The following is a 20,237-nucleotide window of genomic DNA, read 5'->3' on the forward strand; positions in this document are numbered from 1 at the left end:
TTGTCCCCCGACTAGAATGTGGGCTGATGGAGGGCAGAGCTGTGCCATGCTCATCACTGGATCCCAGGGGCTGGAGTAGCGCCCGGGACCAAATGGGGGCTCAGTTCCTTGAGAAAATGAATGAATGAGCAAACTTCTACTTCCTAGTCCCTTCGCATTTGCTTTTGACCAGAATCTGCACCTCCAAGAATTATCAAACATCTCCTGCAGGATGAGGCTGAGGAGGCCCTGCTAGGAAGCTCCTATCACACCCCCGAGTCTTAAGGAGGACACACCTGCACTCGAACATTCCGCTTACCTGCACTACTTAGATGAGCTGTACATGCTCCTGTAGTTCCTAAACTTCACCAGCTCAGAATTTTTCACACAGCCCAGTTCCTCTAAGGCTCACCCCCTCCCCAGACCTCCACACCTCTGAACTCTCTGCCTCCTGTACCTCTAACACCAATCATAGCCCTATAAACAAACATCCACCCCATCACCCTCACTATCTCATTCCTATGCTGGCTCCACTCCTGTCTGCCCCTGCTCCGTCCTTCCTGTGATCCCTTCACCATTCCCGTTTACCAGGAACTAACTCTTCTGCTTCACTGAGATATTCTGTGTCCGAGTGGCTATATCATTAGTTGCAAAGTGAGTTAAACTCTATTTACGAAAACAAGTGTCCATATGTATGCAATCAGTTTAAAACTTTTAAAAAAACTAGTCAGTATGTGCTGCACAATGAACACTATTGTTAAGAAAGCGTTATTGGATATAAACAAAATGTAGCCAACCAAAGGGGTTTCCATCGCAAAGAAAACGGAGAGTCAGCAGATGCAAGTGTGACCTAGCATGGCATGACAGCACTCTCTATGGCCCGCAGCAGCTCCTAGCTCAAGGCTCTAAAACCTTCCATTTGCTGTTTCTTGAGTTAATCCTAACCAAGGGAAGCACATAAACATTCAGCTCAACCCTGTTTCTGACCTCAAGCTGTTTCTTAAGTCCTATCATACAGACCCCATCCCAACACTGAAGTCCCACTACATCCTTGCCTTCCAGATACTCCAGCCTCAAGAAGTGGATCTCAAAGTGGTGTTCCCTGAACCGACCACATCAGAATCCTTTGGGTGCTTGTTAAGAATGTAGAATTCTGAACCCCATCCACCTTAGACCTACTGAATCAAAATCTCTGGTAGCAGAGCTGAGGATATGCATTTTACTAGGTGCCCCTGCCTCCCACCCATAATTTCTTTGCAAACCTAAGTCTAAGAACAACTGCACTAGAAAGAGATTACCCCTGCTCCCCAGAACAGGCCCCCTTGGCTCACTCCTCAGAAGGAGACTGAAAAAAGATCAAGGCCAAGGAAACAATTGGCCATGGTGCTGGTACAGATATGCCCCTGTAAAGTCCTCCCTGGCTGTAGATTCTCCGTTTCATCTTCTGAGAGCCAGCACTCCTAGAATTCCATGAAGCTTAGGGCTGCCTCCAAAATAGGGTGAAAGCTTCCCAGCCCAGAAGGCTCAGAAGAAAGCAGGCTTTGTCTTGGCCTCTTAGGTCTTTCTCTAGCTTAGATGCACAGAAAAGGCCTTGTGACTTACATTCGAGTAGCACAGCTCAGTGGCACTAGGAGTTCTTGGCACCAAAGCCGTATTAGTAACAAATGACGTGCAATTCTGTTCTTGTCTGCTGTGCACATGTAAATTTCACACACCTGGAGAGATGCCTTCAGGGAAGCATTTGGGAGTTCACAGCCATCTCTCTTTTCATTCCAGAGACTAACAGTGCTCTACGTCTCTCTCTGGGGACTGGGGCCAGCCAGCTCCTTGAAGACCCAGCCACAGGTTGAGTCTTTGCTCCAAACTGAAAGCTAGAACCCCAGAGCTGCCCCCACCTGGCACTAAGCATCACTGGGCCTTGAAAGAACTGCCTTCTGCCAAGCTTCTTACCCAAGTTCACTACTCTTCATGGATACTGCACGTGGCCCCTTTGGGGACCAGAACTCTAGCTATATTCCTATAGAATTGGAATCCCTCCAAGGCCCCACTGGACCCTTGCCAATGCCTCAGCATGCCATGTAACTCAGCCCATCCAAATTTATGACAGAAAGAAGGGCTTGTTCTGTCCTGCAAGATCAGGCAAGATAGAACATCAATCACAACAAATGCTTGTGGTCAGGCTTCAGGATGATTCAGTCATAAAGTTATAATGGACAGACAGTTTTTGTTTTGCCTGCCCAACTCATTCCTATCCTGTTTAGTAGGAGCACACAGATGTTCCATTGGGAGCTATCCTTCCTCCAATATCAGTCTGGGAGGTTTGGGTGGAGTTGGCCTTGCCTACTGGCCCAGGGGTGAGCACAGTCCAAGTTACATGTCCCCCAAGCCACACTGATTTGTTCGGGTGTGGGCACAGGAAGGAGCCATTCCAGTCAGAGCCAATTTCAGAATGTTCTCTGGAATTACCAAGAAAGAGAAGCCCTCGTCCTGCTGGGATTGCTGAGCTGGCAGAAAGGAAAGTTTAGAGATGCTGGTGACCTTCTTATCTCCATGTATGATGATCCTCCTTAAGAGAAAAGCCAACACAGACAAAACAGAACCAAGAGGGAGAGAGAGAGAGAAAATGAGTCCTGATGACATTAATTTGAGTACAAGGATCCAACTATGCCTGAAATAAATATCCCTAGACTTTTAAAAAATTACACAAGTTATTAAATTCTTTTATTTTCTTTATGCTGGAACCAGTTTGAACTGAATATTTGTCACTTGCAATGCAGAGTCCTGACTGATACAATGGGCAAGAGAAACCCTGAACAGCAACGGGCCTAAATGCCAAAGAAGGTAAAAGTGCCCAGAAAGAGAAAATTTTAAGTACTTTCAACATTGGTATACAAGGCCCTTCACGATTGGTCTGTGCACTCCCTTGCCCACCCCATCAGGCAGCTACACCCAATGACTGGCAGTCTCCAACATGTGCCTTTGTTCACATTAACACCCTTGGGCTCCAGGCAGGCCTTTCTATATACAATCTATTGCATCTACTTTTTAAAAAATTCACATACACATATTTTTTTTTAGATGGGGTCTCACTCTGTCACCCAGGCTGGAGTGCAGTGCGCAATCATAGCCCACTGCAACCTTGAACTCCTGGGCTCAAGTGACCCTCCCGCCTCAGCCTCCTGAGTAGCTGGGACTACACCACACCTGGCTGGATCCATTTTTAATGTGTCTTCTCCTCTATTAGATTTGTAAGGATCTGAAACAAAGGGGTTGGATTTTATTTCTCTCTCAATTCATATTCACTGGCCCACGGTAGACACTTAATAATTGTTGGATGGATGGAAAGATGAATGTATGTATGGATGGATGGGCAGAAAGAAACCTACACATACAGCACAGTCCTATGCTTCAAGTAGGCCAAGTAGATTTGCCTATTCTACCCTACACTCTCTAAACCCACATTTCTTCTCTAACCTCATGAGAATAAATAACAACGAGCTCCTGAGTAACCTTGAGCAAGGCATGTGTATGGAGAACTGTATTATCTAGCAATTCTCTGAATTGGAACTCCAGGCCCACTGGTGTTTATCCTAAGTCTTCTTACCTTAAATTTATATTATAAAGCATGATGGTTATTCTGTGCCTTAACTTGCTTTTGATTTTGCACATCTTCCACCTCCTTGCTGAGGATGAAACCTGCCCTCCCCTAACAAAACACCACTTCCCTCAAGACCCTCTTCAATGAGGTCTACTCAGAGTCTCACTTCCCCATTGGGCTGGGAACAGGGTCTGCATTTATGCTTACTGTCCACTACCACATCCTGACCAGGCTGTAGCCCTGAGATTCCACATCACCCTCTTTTATCAAACATTTTCCAACCCAACCCCCCACAATGCCATGTTGACTTCCATATGACCACCATGTCATTATCCAGAGGTCAAGGATTAGCCTCTCTTAGAGACTATTTTGAGCATTGCCTGGTTCTGACCACTTAGAAACTTGAAAACTGGCACTGATCCCAATCCTCACCCCAAGGCACTTAAATGTTGAGCGCCGCCCCTCCCCCCCAGTTGTAAAAGCTATCCCAAGGCAAAGATGATCATACATATGTTTCAGACTGCTCCCTCTGCCAGCTGCCACAGAGGAATCTGGACTGCCAGACCTGTTCCTCGGGCTTTTATGATTCAGAATCCAGAGGGAAATGGGAGGAAGACAGGAGCTCCTCCAGCTAGGGATGAAGAGCAGTTAGGTGAAGGAAGAGCTACCATGGATTGGGCTACATGCAGGGCTGCCCAGGCTGGGCTTAGTTGGGCTAAAATCCAGCCCCTGCTACACTTGCCAAGCCTCGTGCCCTAGTGTGGACTATGACAGTCCCCCAAGAACTGGGCTCCTATTTCTAACTGATTCTCTCAGACAGAAAACTTTTTAAAAGGATATTCATGGGCCAATAAGGCTTCAGAGGAAGTCACCCTAAAAGCCAGCAGTGGTCTCCATCAGAGATGTGGAAAGGAGAGGGGAACAAATTTTAATAAGAGCTGTGTTGTGTCTCTCCTTCAAGATGTTCAAAAGTTGCAAGTTCTGAACTTGGGTTACTTGGAAATTACTTGTTTTTTTTCTGGGCTTTGCTCTAAAGTGGGATTGCATGGGTCGGGGAAGGGTTCATAACCTTATACCACCTTCTCTTTCTCCTTCCAATCTTGAATCTCAGAGCTGGAATTCAGCCAAGTATGGAGTCAGCTCAGTTTGTCTTCCAGCACTCCCAGCCTCACTTCCTCCCCATTTCTCACTAGGCAGTGTGGCCTCTCCCTGAGGCTCTCTGTGGTCCAGCTGCCCCGAGGGCCCTCAGAGAGGACTCTGAATGGGACTTGAGATGCCTCCCCAGCCCCACTGCCTTGCCTTCATTCCAACCCTCAGCTCCTCTCACTATACTTTCTTGCAATCACCTGAGGGTCTCCCTAACCTGATGGGGTCCTCCATACCACAGCCCAAAGATGATCTCAGATCATCTCACTTTTTCTGTTTAAATACTCTTCCATGGCTTCCCACTGCCTATAAACTATACTTCCGACTCCCTAGCCTCACCCAACAAAACCTTTCATGGTCTTACCCTGCCTATCTCCAAGCCTTACTGGCCCACACATATCCCCTACTTCAATCTACTCTTCTCCCTGTGGCTCCCATGCTTACATCACATAGTGCCTTCCCAGATGTGTTTCCCTTTGCCTGGAATGCTCCTCTCATCTCCTTTCTCCCTTCACTTGGCCCTTCTGACCAATGCCTACTGATCTTTCAAGACTCTGCTCAGATAGCCATCCCTCCAGGAAGCCTTCTTGGACTGATCTTTCTCCAGTCTGATTTAATGTCTTTCTGTAAGCTCACGTGGCCCCTGTGCGGAGGTCCATCACAGTGCTTATCACCCTGTCCTGTAAACACTGATTTACTTGTCACTCTCCCCTAACTATAATAGATTAATAATATTGTTATTAATAATAGATTGGTTTATATTATTATTAATAATAATGACAGATTAATTAATAAGACTTCCACATCAGGCAGGAACCATAACTCATTCATCTTTGTACACCTGTGCCTCACCCAGAATAGGCACAGGCACTACATAAATCTGTGTCAAGTGGATGAACACGTGACTGGATAGATGGATGAAATTTCATTAAACCCACTCACCACTACAGTTCTGAAAGCTTCATATTTTGTGCCTTCCCTTCACCCCAGATATTTGCACATTAAGAGAGGTAACATGGGCCGGGTGCGGTGGCTCATGCCTGTAATCCTAGCACTCTGGGAGGCCGAGGTGGGTGGATCGCTCGAGGTCAGGAGTTCGAGACCAGCCTGAGCAAGAGTGAGACCCCGTCTTTACTAAAAATAGAAAGAAATGATTTGGACAGCTAAAAATATATATAGAAAAAAAATTAGATGGGCATGGTGGCACATGCCTGTAGTCCTAGCTACTCGGGAGGCTGAGGCAGGAGGATTGCTTGAGCCCAGGAGTTTGAGGTTGCTGTGAGCTAGGCTGACGCCACGGCACTCACTCTAGTCCGGGGAGCAGAGCAAGACTCTGTCTCAAAAAAAAAAAAAAAAAAAAAATAGAGAGAGAGGTAACATGATCCAGTGTTTCTCAACTGAAGGCCTGAGAGTCATTGGTGCTGCACTGTAGACAGACATCTCCTGCCAATACAGCCTGTTATCCTGAGTTTTAAGGACACTTCTAGTCACCTGATACTTTCCTAACTTTTCTGATCTCCATTCTCGTCAGTCCTATTTTTTGTGTGTTGTGTCCATTGAACCCACCTTGCAGGAATTATTTGCTGGGCCTCTGCCTCTCTCCTAATTCCCCCAACACCAAAATGTCCTTGCTATTCAGCCCACTGTAAGGCTGAGCTTACTATACGTGACACATGATCTTTTAAATCCATTAAGGTCTTACTTGCCCCTTGGACCTGAGTCAGTATAAGGAAACCTACCGAGTTTCTATTTTTTTTTATAGATCCTTGAGTATTTCCTCAGAAAGGGCTATGATGCAACCTATTACTTTTGATTTTAAAGTCACAGCAGCATCAGCACTCCTGTAATTATTGTGGCTGTAAAGCTTTCTGCAAGAGTTAAATGTGGTAAAAGAACACCGACCCTTACAGCTGGCAGAGGACATGTAGGTTACAAGGGAGACGTGTTTTCACACAGAGATGCCCTCACCAAAAGAATTTAAGATGGCTTATACTTAAGAAGCAGAAGTATTATAAAATACAAAACAGTAATGACAGAAATAAAAAGATAAGAATTAAGTAATTAAAGCAGGAAGAGAATACATCACTGAAACTGAGGCTAAGAAAGCTAATAATACACTGAGCTTCCTGACAGCCAAAGCAAACGTAGAAGTTCAATAAGCTGGTTAATAAAAGAAAGTAAACCAGAATTTGTAATCTCCTTAATGGACATTTATTGTTCCTTTTGTACAATGTCTCCCTCTTTGGGGAAATGCTCTTCTCCCCACCCAGGGCCCACTCAAGTCATGTGGTTCAAGTGGAAGCTCTCGCCTTTGTGTAGATCTCTATGTCTCTCTGTCTCCCTCTCTCCCTCTCTCTCTCCCTTTCTCTGTCTCTCTGTCTCTCTCTCTCTCTCTCTCTCTCTCACACACACACACACACACACACACACACACACACACACACACACACACAGCTCTTTGGCCAAGGGTGGGCTCCTAGCCTAGGCTGGGCTGACCTTTGCCCCCATATCCTTGACACTGCAAACACTGATTGGTCTAGGATCGGGTAACTGAAGGGAGCTGGGCCAATCAGTCTTTCCCAGGGGCTTTTCAAACTGAAGGTAGAGAAAGCTCTCAGTTTCCCTCAGAACCCAAACTGGAAGAAGCAAATCTCAGGGCTGCCAATGGGCAAAGTCGAACCATATGGCAGAAGTCGACCTGAGAAATCCAATCTGATAGAGAAGCCAAGAGACGAGGGGAGAGAGCATTTGGACTCCATTCAAGGCCCGGGCTCCTCTTCTCCCTGGGCTGGGCTACATCCCAGCCTCTCCAATAATTTGGTAATATGACCAAATACCTTTCTCTGTGCCGGAGCTAGTGTGACTTGAGTTCCTATTCCTTGCAACTAAAAGAACGCTGACTAATATGGGAACATTGAGCAACAGGATGGCTGGTAAGCTCCGTGGTAGTTTTACTAAAAACACAGATGCTCTGCATGTGACTTGCTTTTCTCATGAACTATTTGGTATTCACCATAATAGAACCTAGTCCTGTAAACACATTTTCATGGAGGGACAGCTGCATATCTATGGGCTTGATGCCAGGTAAAGCTCACAACTTGAGCTGTGAATGATGCAGGTATTTCCCTGCTGTGTTTTAGTTTGGAGCTGCATGGAAGATCATTCAAAACTGAAGAAGAATAGATTTTCTGTTCTTGATTGAAAGAAGATCAACATGCCCTAAACAAACGGTGGAGGTGATGGAGACGACATTTTATTGAAAAATCAAAGGACCCAGTTGCACTTCTGCCCTGGAGCAGAACCCCTCCCCTGGGATGGAGACCTTCTCTCCCTCCCGTCTCTTCACAGTGTTAAAAAAGGACTACAAGAGTCATTACGTAGGCATAGTGCATCTATGTGCAGATGGTCACGAGTGACCGGTTGAATACACAACATTCGGAAGCATTTTGGATTTTCTAACTGATCCTTCCAATTTTTCCTATCATGTCCACATTTTATCATCTTTCCCTTTTCTAAAACTGTGCAATAGCTTCCCACCCAACTCTGTGAGGACTCTGTGCTCTGGCCAGGATGCTACTTAATCAGTGACTGAACCTGCAGGAAGAATATCAGAGCTTTTATTAAATTCAAACATTTACAGGGTGTCTGCTAAATGCCAATCTTTGCAATAGTACCAAAGACAAAGAAATAAATAATGCATTCACTGCCTTTACATAGCCCAAATTTTCAACCTGTTTTTAGTCCACTCATGATGGATGATGCCTTCATTCCACATACACCCACAAAGGTACCCAGGGATACTCACAGTTTGTGGGGAGAGGAAGAGTGAAAGTGCTGATAATTGTCTTCTTGCCTGCAAAAATCTCAGGATCCACATCTTTAATGCCTATGTGACAAGAGTCACAGACCCTCCTAATACCCATATAGTTTTCATGAAACTTTAATACCTATTCTGCACCTAATGCAGGCCTGGCACATAGCAGGGGCATATAATAAACACTCATCATTTTTTTGGTTGCCCAGCATCTGAACCCCTCCCTAGGGGTGGAGAAGTCTCTCTCCCAACCAGAGATAGATAGTGAGTGGAAGAAGCCACTTCCTACTCCAGAAGCTGAAGGCTTTTCACAGCTTCTGCCATAGCCGAGACATTAACATGTGTAACTCAGCCTTGACGCACAAGATAAACCAACCCCAGACTCTGAATTGGGAGCTAGTGATGCAAAGACGCAGGGGCAGAGGAGAGCCTGTTTGGGTGGAGCCAGCGGAAGCAGCAGCAGCCTCCAGTGTCCAGAACCAGCCCTGGCACAGTGCCAGTGGCTGCAGCTGTGCAGCTGTGGCCTCCAGGATCCTGCAGCTGTGGGGGAGTCCTCCCCACATGGTTCTGGGTGGCTTTGGGTGGTAGTCCTGGCTGCTGTCTGGCCTCCTTTGCACCTGTCTTCCGAGTTTGGTTCTCCAAACTCTCGGGGGGATTTTGCAAGTTCCTACTATCACTTTCATAAATTCCTCGGCTCAAATAAGCCAGAGTGGATTTCTGTTCCTTGGAACTAAGAAATCTGACTTATTATCATGCATAAAGTGTTTAGCCAAATAAATTTGCATATGAATCCATTTTATTATTTGCATTTCACAGCTCACTAGGATATGTAGACACACATCATCAGCCTCACTGTGTTGCAGATATCCGTGCTGAACCTCAGAGGGGCCAAGTAATTCCTCCAAGATTTACATAGCCAATAAATGCCAGAGTCTGGACGCAAATCCCAATGCCGTAAGTTCTTTCCACTATACCAAGAAGTCTCTGGTTTTAGCTCCAGTGATGTCCTGTAGGTTCTTGAGGCCCTATACTTTCAGAGCATGCTGTCTGTTCACTTTGCACACCTGGACCTGCCTTCTTATTTCTTATTTAACCCTTTGACCCAGACTGATGTCCTAAGGCATGCTAGGTCTTTGCTGCTATGGGGGTCTGTTAGACCCCCAGGCACAAACTGGGAGGAATGTGCCAACCATATCCTGCCTGTGCATGTGTATACATGTGCATAGAGGCAATGATTATTACATTTCCTCCTCATTTTCAGCTTATGTAGCCCACACTAGTGCATGGCAGATTGGGAGGGCTTAAGAGTCACAGGAAATGACCTAAAAACCACATTTTTGCCATCTGTGAAGAGATCTGTTTTCAGTTTGGATCCCATGGGGAAACCATTCTTCCTATCAAGGTTAAGTTCCATCGAGGGTGAAATGGAGACGATGCTAGCTACTTGTCATCTAACTGTTGATATTGTTGTGAGGATTAAATGAAATGAAAAAGAATCCAGCACCGTGCCTGGAAAAATGTTGCCCATCCATAATCCAAACTGTGAAAAAACAAACTATTGGAAGCAGCCTAAATGCCTACAGTGAAAGAATGATTTTCATATTATGCCTCTGTTAAAACTGGTAGCAAAATAAATAAGTAAATAAACAGTAATTATGAAAAGTATGAAACACCATAGGAGTAAGATTATAATGAAAGGAGGGGCAAAGCAAGATGCAAAATTATACATAAACTATTTTTATAAGTATATAAAAATAGGCCTATGAAAAAAGGTAGACAAATAACACCAAAATGAAAACTAACTTTATCATGAAGTCCCATAATCCCTTACCCAAATATCTTGTAGCTTTGGCATTCAGAACACTTTGGATATTAGCATATCTTAAATATTATATAACACCTCCAGCACTCTTTAATCCAATGCATTAGTACTGCAGCAATGAATATATGAATAGTTGCCCTAAGCAGAATAAACAAAGACTCTGTAAGTAGACACGTGAGGTCAGGACAGGTGTCTCAAACTTGAGTGCAGTTCAAGTTGGATTTGACCCTCAAATAAGTTATGAAAAACTTTTCATTTATTAGCACTTTGGGAATTTTGGAATTATAAATCAGAGATCATAGACCTATAGTACATAAATATTTGCCACCATATTGGTTCTGGACAATATTGGAAAATAGTAAAAGTGGAAAATACAGGACCCAACACTGGTAGTATAATCATCAGCTTCACTTGAGTGTACCCACGGTGGCAGCAGCAATCCTCAATGCTTTTGCTATTAGCCAGATTTTTAATACAGACCTATGTGGCCTTAATGTATTCTTGTTTTCCTTTGCACTCATTCTATCTCCTGGACTTGTTGGCTCCTTTCTAGACATCTTATACCAATGGAGAAAAAGCTAAGAATTATAACATTTAAACATGGCCTCTTGACCCACTTTCTGCCATCCAGTAATTAGATAATATGTGATAATGACTAATAAATGCATAGATTGTGCCCATAATACCCTTCCTATTCCTGGCCTCATGCTTGATTTTTATATTTCGTTCCCTCAACATAGCCTCAGGGAACGAGACCCAAAGACTGAGGTACAAGGCAGGGGTCAGAGTCCAGGCAAGGATCTCAGGCAGCAGTAGCAACCAAAGAGCTTATCATTGGCTCAGCCTCAGCCTGGAAGCTTTTGCATGCATGTAGGAGAGCAAGTCATCAGATAGGACTGAGAGAAGCCTGATAACCCCTGCCCACATCACCAGTACTCCCCTCTCTCTGCCAACCCTGGGAATCACAGCACGGTTGCTCTCACAGGTCACTGTCACTTATAGAGCATGCCATATTTTGCAGTGAGTAGGGGCAATGAGAACCACTGGTTTAGATAGAGCTCCGTTGCAGGTGGGGCTCAGTGGGCAACATGCACATCCTTCCCAATGACTTTGACTGGGGACCTGTCCGAAGGCATAATGCAAATAGCAGCATTACTTGTAGACTTATAAAAGTCATTAGTAGTCTTATAAAAAAAACGAATGCTAAATTTATGCTTCCCCTCATTTTTTTGCCATGAGAATATTTGAACAGTTGGCTGTTTGACATTTAAATGTACATTATAGGCTACTTTTTAAGCTTTATTCTCCTCCACCCATTTCTTGGTCTCAACTATACAGTTTTTCCCAACTTCCTCATTCCACCAAAGACTTTTAAATAGGCCCCCAAAGGGAAACATAAAGTCTAAGTTACTAATATTGTCCCTGTTTGTAGCCACCATGGTTACATTTCTAGACTGACACATTTCCACCCCATCTGTCCTCTGGTACCACAAATAAATTCTTGAAACTTCTTTTCTATGTGTCTGATTGGGGTTTGGGGACAGTTTGTGGCAGAGACAATGCGATAGTTGGTGGCCAAACAGGTTTTCTCCCTCATATGAAAAGCGACACAAAGCATTGGTTTCTTACCTCTCTAGCTAACAGAAATATGAATAGTCATTGAGTAATAACAGCTGTTGCCATAGACTTTGTCTGCATTTTGCCTAGTTCTTTAGGAAGAGTAGGTCTTTGCAAAAATCAGGGGTTATCACACACAAGAGAACAAGAAGAAAATAGGATCCAAAAATTCTATCTCCCACTAGCTTTCTGACCATGAGCAAGTTAGACTCTCAGAATCTCAGCTTCTGATTCTGTAAAGTGAAGATGATAATAACACTTTGAAATAAGTATTGGGAGGATTAAAGGAAATAACGTATGTGAAGCACTTGGGTGCTGTGCCTGGCACCAAGAAGAGCCCAGCTGGTTTTATCAGCACCTCCACTACTGTCTCGGCAGGCCTGGGAGAGTCACAGAGGATCTGACATGGACCCTGAACCTGGGGTGAATTCTACTTCTTGCCATCCCAGAATTCCTCCTGTGGATTGGGAAGGTTCAAATATACGGAAGATCCGTGTGGAGAAAGCAGAAACCCAAGTGCCAGCTAAGACGAATCCTGAGCTGGTTCTCTCCCGAGAACCCCAGAAAGACTCAGAAATTGATGACACCTCAGACGGTGGAGGTGGGGTGGAGGGAAGGTGGCAGCATGGAACCAAAACCAGAGGAATTGGTTGAGTATCTGCATAAAAGAAGCAGTTACATCTCCCCACACTCAGGTCTCCATCCCCACCCTACCCATCAAAGCAACAATCCCTCAGCAACTTGCAGGAGACATGAGGTTTGTTTTCTGGAGAAATTCAACCAGCTTCATGGATGCCACAATGGAGGGAGGGGAACCAGCAACAGGTTATATTTAAATATAAATCTAAACCGAAGAGTGATATAACCCAGCTTCTTCCTTTCCCAGAACACAAGCAGCTAGGCTTATATCCTCCCAGGCAACAAAACTGGAGAATCCTTCTTTGAAAAACTGAAAGGCACCAGGGCAAAAATCTGAAATACTGGCATCTGGGAATTCCTTCCAAAAAAAGTGAGCTTAATATCCAATGACCCCACAGCAAAGCCCTCGCCCCACCTCATTCCAGCCTCCATTTAGCTTTTTAGTGCTTTTCTCTTAAATATAAATAGATATCTAAAGACCACTAGATATATAAGTACCTAAAATGAAATTGACTAAAACAAAGGGAAAAAAGAAACATAGAAGAAACAAACAGTACAAAGAACAGAAGAAATGTCTTTTAGAAATATAAGTCTCAAAAAAGAGAAGAAAACTAGGGGACTGTTCTAGAAGTCTACATCTACTTAACAGGTGATCCACAAATAGAGAGAAAAGAAAAGAGTGTACATGTAATTACCAGAGAAATAATATGAGAAAATTTCTTAAAACTAAAGGATATGAGTCTCCAGATTAAAAGGTTCAGCAAATGCATAGCATAATGATTGGAGTAAAACACACATATGCCCCTCCAAGGGACATTATTGTGGAGTATCAAAATGTTAAAATCCTCTCTGGGAGGCCAAGGGAGGAGGATCACTTGAGGTCAGAAGTTTGAGACCAGCCTAAGCAAGAGCAAGACCCTGTCTCTACTAAAAATAAAAAAATTACCTGGGTGTTGTGGTACGTGCCTATAGTCCCAGCTACTTGTGAGGCTGAGGCAGGAGGATCCTTAAGCCCAGGAGTTTGAGGTTGCTGTGAGCTAGGCTGATGCCACGGCACTCTAGCCCAGGTGACAGAGTAAGACTCTGTCTCAAAAAAAAAATCCTAAAAATTTCTAGAGAAAAAAACAGATCACAGACAAAAGATCATTAATCAGAAGGGCATCAGACTTCTTAATAGCAACACAGGAATCTAGAAGACAATGAAGCAATGCTTTCAAAATCCTGAAGGAAAATTATTTTCAAGAATTCTATACCTAAGTGTGTTAGTTTCATATTGCTACTATGACAAATTATGACAAACTTTGTGACTTAAAACAATAAAAATTTATTATCTTGCAGTGCTGAGAGTTAGAAGTACAAAACGAGTTTCACTGGGTCAAAATCAAGAGGTCGGCAGAGCCAATCTCCCTATGGAGGTTAGAGTGGAGAATCCATTTGCGTGCCTTTTCAGCTGGCAGAGGCTGTCTACATGCCTTGGCTCATGGCCCCTTCCTCCACCTCCAGAGCACATCATTCCAACATGTGCTTCTATTGTCATATTCCTCTCTCTTACTTTATCCTCCTACTCCTCTCATAAGGACCCTTCTGATTACATTGGGTTCAGCCAGATGATCTACAATGATCTCCCCATCTCAAGATCCTTAAGTTAGTCACATTTGCAAAGTATTTTTGACCATATAAAGCAACATATTCACAGGTTCCTGGGATTAGGACATGGACATCTTTAAGGGGCTATTATTCAGCCTCTATGCCAAGTGAATAAAGACATTTGCAAGCATGCAAAGCCTTAAAATTTTACTTGCCATGCAGTCTTCCTTAGGAAATTATTGGAGGATGTGCTTCATCAAAGTAAGAAGGTAAACCAACGAAGAGTAAGACAGGGGATGAAGGAAGAGAGGCTCCATTCAACACAGGAGAGTCAAAGGGAATTCCTGGAATGGTAGGGAAGCAACTGGACAAAAGCTAAGCAGAAAATCCAGAGAACACATGTAAGATTATGGAAGGGAGGAAGATTCTGAGGAAAATGGAACTGGTAGATTCTTTGATACATTAGACCACGTGAAAGATTTTTGTGATGCTGTGAGCAAAAGATGCCCTTAAAACTAAGCAAACGGGAAAAGGTGTGCAGTAATAACTTCAGGAAAAGCAAAAAGGTTTACAAGGAAGGAAATGTAATTATATCATGCAATTTGGTTCAACAGGGAACAATATTTTCATGAACATGATAACATGAACTCTTAGAACAGATTCAGCAGAAAGTTGTGATAATATGTTGAGAGATGCTAGGGAAGGAAAGTGTGTGATAGAGAGTTAGGTAGAAGTGCTAAATCCTTATCTGAAACCAATAAATAATGTCTAACGCTGAGAAATCAAGAAAGAGCAGTATAAGCGTATATTATAGAAATATAGAGCTAACACCAGGAGAAACAGCTAGAAGTTGAAAGTGGTCGCCTTTGATGAGCAAGATTAAAGGGTGGAGGAGATAAAGAGGAATATTTATTTTTCATTATAAGCCTTTAAATACTATTTGACTTTGTCTTAACTATTTGCATGTCTCACTTTGATAAAAAATAAATTTTAATTTTAGAAACTATACCTCAAAATTTGAAAGGATATGAAGAGATAATTCACACACACACATACACACAAACCCTGCAGATCACCCTTAAACATTTGAAAAGATGTTTGACTTCATTAAAAATAAGAAAAATACTGGCCAGGTACAGTGGATCATGCCTGTAATCCTAGCACTCTGGGAGGTCAAGGTGAGAGGACTCCCTCAGGCCAGGAGTTCAAGACTTGCCTGAGCAAGAGCAAGACCCTGTCTCTACAAAAAACAGAAAAATTAGCTGGGCATGGTGGTGCGCACCTGCAGTCTCAGCTACTCAGGGGGCTAAGGCAAGAGGATCTGAGGCAAGAGGATTGCTTGAGCCTAGGAGTTTGAGGTTACAGTGAGCTATGATGACACCATTATATTCTAGCCTGGGCAACAGAGAGAGACTCTATCTCAAAAAATAAAAAAGTAATAAATAAAATAAAAATAAGAAAAATACAAATTAAAACTAAATTTAGATATTCTTTCTCATCTATCAGATTGGCAAAAATTCAATAGTTTTAGGATGTGTATATCTTTGAGGGAAAAAAATGAAAAAAAATTCAATGGTTTGATGACTGACGCCTCTTTCTCTTGGTGATGCCATGGGAAATGAAAAATGATTCAACCCCAATCAAGAAGAAATTAGCAATAAACACTAAGACTACAAGTGCATTTGACTCAGCAAACTTTTCTAGAAATGCATCCCCAGATATTCCTGCACGCGTATGAAATAACCTATCTATAAAGGTTATTCATTACAACATTGTTCGTAATAGTGAAAGATTAGAAATGATCTGAATTTCTGTTGACAGGGGATTGGTTAAATAAACTACGGTCAGTCACTTGTGGAAAGTATTTATTTTCTCAATGAATAAAGAAAAAAACCTACATATTTTACAACCAGCTTCCAGGCCCTCCAAAACACAGGGCTATGTGTAAAGCCTGCCAGACAGAGCAGCCTCTGGTCTTCCTAAGTCTGAGCGTAAGAGGAACTTGGCACCCAGCCTCTTTCAAAACTGTAGACACAAAGCAAGCAAGGCAGTGAGGCAATGCCAGATTTAATGTCAGTCCTAGGTCCAAACCCCAGCTTGGCTACTTTTTTATTAACCACGACACTCTGGACTGTTGTTCCTCGTCTGTTAGACGGGGACAAAATTCCCCAGGTTGTGCGGGTGGGGAACCTGCAGCCTTAAGGCCACATGTGGCCTTCTAGGTCCTTCAGTGCAGCCTTTTGACTGAATCCAAATTTTGCAGAACAAATCCTTTTATTAAAAGGGGTGCAGCAGAGAAAGATTAAGCTTTTCTTGCCTCCTTCCGTACTTAAAAAAGAACAATCGTGAAATCAGTAGGCCGCAGGTTCCCCACCCCTATGCAGATGGCACGAGGTCTGGCCCACAATAAATACACCACGAACAAGAGTCATTATTAATAGTAGCGCCGGAAAAAAGAATCCTGTCTCCAGGACTGTATTCATTGTAGAAGGAAAGTCATGTTGGAAATCCCAAAATAAGAATCAAAAGTCACTGCTCTGAAGAAAAGAATTGAAGGAATTTCCCCTTGTAATCAAGGCAGTTTTGGAAGAGACTCTACAGACACCGGCAGATACGGCCACCCTGGCGTGCCTCCAGCTTCTCACTGCTGCCACCTCCTCTGCGGACTACGGAGACTTTTCCGCAGTATCCTAGATCCCAGCAGGGCTGGAAGGACCAGAGCCCAAACCCCTTCTGTTTAGGATTAGAAACCCGAGGACCAGAGATTACCGGAGATGTACTCGAGAGCACACAGCCAGTGGTCCTGGTCCTCTGTCAGGCCGACCCACTTACAAAATTGCTGACTTTCATTCACTCCTGAAAGGGGCTGTGATCAGTGTAACAGTATATAATCAATATTGGCAGAGTAAGTAATGTCTTTTCCTATGTCAACCCATTTTGAAGGCTGTGACTACACTTCACCTTTTATACACTTCCTGTGGAATGAAGCCCCAAACTTAGCGGGAGGTTGCATTGCGGTAACAAGGATTTCTAGAACGTACCCAATCCATGCTCCAGCAATGACCAGATATGTAATGCTGGGTTTGCATTTCCTCATCTGTAAAAGGGGATATCAGCCCCTTCATCACACTGTTTAAAAAGTAAGATCAGATAACTACGCCTGTCTGGCGCGTAGCAGGTACTACTTCCCTCAGACCCAGATATCCCCTTGCCTTGCCAACATAAGTGACTTAATCAGTCCCACACCAACCCACCAACCCTGCTCTTCGAATTCCAAAACAAGATTTTCCTCTAAAGCACCTAAAAAAAAAAAAAATGAAAAATGAAAACACCTTCCATTGTACTTTCATAGGTTGATAGTTTTTAATTTCCTCAGCAAGAACCGAGAGTTAAGAAGAATCTTGTTAAGAAGAATTATAAGGGTATTTCTTTTCAAATTCCCAAAATACCTTCTTCATTCACATTGCCCTGTCAGACTGGTTTCCCCCACATCCACACTGGTATGGAGAACACTGGATCCAGCCATATTCACCGGGTTCCTGATTTGCCCACATTCCTGCCCCAGGGATTTGCTCATGGTAAACATTCAATAAACAGTTCTTAGCTGAACCACACAGAATCAGGTGAAAAATTTCAACAAAAATATATTGAGCATCTACTATATGCTAGACACTGCATCGTGTGACCCTTTCCGCTCTCATGTTTAATTATAACAACAGTCCTGAGAGGTAATCATTGTCCCCATCTTACAGATGACCAAACAGAAATTCAGAGCACTAAGTGACTTGTCTAAAGTCTCATTGTCAAGAAGGAGCAACATGGGATGAAGCACAGGTCTCCTGACTCCAGGTCTTCCCTCCGTGAGACTACGAGTTCGTTGTAACTAGGGCGTCTCGCACCTAACACACCTTCGTAACTGCACTCCCTTCCACCCACCCCTGCACACATACAGAAGCACCTCATTTTCAGCAAGTCATCTGGTAATTCCAAAAGAGGGGCCATATCCTTTTTCTCTACCTCTGTTGTTGAACAAAGACAACATCATATTTCCAACATATTAGTCAGACCAAGGGGGAAAAATTCCCATGACTTCAATAAGTTTCCATCCTTTGGAACAAGGACACACACACAGAAGGTTTACCGTAATATATAAACAGTGCTTTTATATGATGCCAATCTCTCTTTTAATGTGGCCTAAATCCTAAAATCTAAGGTTCGATAGCTTCCTTTCTTATATTTTAAATAAACACAGAAACCTTAATAAATATGTAAACCATAAGTATAACAGCCAATTAGTTAGATTGGGATCTCACATCAACACAGATTTTCCTTGCAACTTGCACCCAATTTGACTCTGGTCCCAGGCGTGCTGACCTGAAATAGTTGCTGGCCGCGGCAAGCACCACGCGGTGGCAGGCGAATTCTTGAATGTCCACGCACAAGATGACATCTGTCAGAGCATTTTCCCCTCGGAGGGTCTCCAGGCCATTTTGAAGAAATAAGGAGAGTCCGGTGTCGTCAAATTTTACCTTATCCCCATTTAAGATTTCTACCAAGTCTCCCCTTTTCTGGGAGGGCTCCTCTGCAGAAGGTGCCAGGGGCCCCTCCAAACTCTTCTCTACCACGTCGCCCATGGTCCAGGCACCCCTCTGCCCTGCCATCCACATCCAGACTGAAGGAGCGCCCAAGTTTCAGGCAGGCCACATTGCAGAAGCTGAGCGGATTTCCTGTGCAGGGCCCTCCACTTATCACCAGCTGTCACACACACATAACAGGAAGTCTCGCACTTTCTCATCCTGTTACTACAAATGCTAGCAACTTGTATTCTTCTTCTTTCTGTGAATAATCACAGGGTTAGAAATTACTTAGAATAGGTGTGTGGGAGGGGACTCTGGGAGAGAAGGTGTGGCTTCTCAGTCTCCTCTGAGTGCTGTGTGGTTATTTTGGTCCATCTCCCCCCTCATATCCGTGAGCAGGAAGGCTCTGCTTCTGGTTATTACATTTGTACCCCGGGTCCTTCAATAATCCAAGTTGTTGACAATGGGATGGGCCAGAGACATTCTACAGTCCTCCCACTTCCTCCTCCCAGGAGTCTGAGACCCCATGATGAGCTCCACTCCATCCCTCGGAAACCTTGGAAATCCTACTCATCCCTGACATTCTTGTTTCTCTCGGCACTGCATGTCTTTTATCTTCATCTTCCTCCTTGCTCAAGGGAAAACAATGTCATTGCAAACATTAATGTCCCCACCCCACCCCCAAAAAAAATGTCTATTGTTTCAGATATGCTTCTCGGGGCAGAGAAGAAACAATTTCCAGAAACTCCATCCCCAGAGTCTTTTCTCCTAGAAGACCAGTCAGGGTAAGGCAACGCCCAATTGCTCTAGCAAGTCTCAAATTGGCCTGATCTCACCCAACTCCTACTGACCATGCATCCAACAGTGGACCATGAAGTATTTTCATTGCCTCTGCAGGTCTCAGTTAACTAGTAATAACTGTCATTATTAAAATCCCACTATATCCTAGGGAATTTGCAGGAGTGTATTTGTCAGGGTTCTCCAGAGAGGCAGAACCAATAGCATATAGATAGATAAATAAATAGATCAGAGGGAATGTATTAGGGGAATTGGCTCACTCAATTATGGAGGCTGAGAAGTCCCATGACAGGCCATCTGCAAGCTAGAGACCTTGGGATGCCAGTAGTGTGGATCAGTTTCAATCCAAAGGCCATAGAACCAAGGTGTAACTCTCAGTCCAAGGCCAAAGGCCTGAGACCCAGGAGGTAGGGGGTGGGGTGGGGGTGGGAGGAGTGAGGGTATCAGTTCTAGAGTCCAAAGGCTGGAGATCCTGGAGTTCTGTTATCCAAGGCAGGAGACAAGTGTTTTCCAGCTCCAGGAGATAGATAGACACATTCACCTTTCCTCTGTTTTTGTTTTCTCTGTGCCCCCTGCTGATTGGAAGGCACTCACCCACACTGAGGGCAGATCTTCTCCACCTAGTCCAGTCAGACTCATATGCTAATCTCCTTTGAAAAT

At 43.8% G+C, this 20,237-nt stretch overlaps 1 protein-coding gene across 1 annotated transcript in view; it reads right to left on the reverse strand.

Moving 5' to 3' along the window:
• The window catches only part of KLHL6 (kelch like family member 6), a 57,957-nt gene extending 39,029 nt beyond the window's left edge, over positions 1–18,928 (reverse strand). The window contains exon 1 of the mRNA XM_045539774.1: positions 18,577–18,928. Within this exon, the coding sequence (XP_045395730.1) occupies positions 18,577–18,869 (293 nt within the window). The 5' untranslated portion in view covers positions 18,870–18,928. The remainder of the gene's footprint in view (positions 1–18,576) is intronic.
• Positions 18,929–20,237: the final 1,309 nt, after the last annotated feature.

Source organism: Lemur catta, chromosome 1 (genome assembly GCF_020740605.2).
Source record: "Lemur catta isolate mLemCat1 chromosome 1, mLemCat1.pri, whole genome shotgun sequence".
NCBI lineage: Eukaryota > Metazoa > Chordata > Mammalia > Primates > Lemuridae > Lemur > Lemur catta.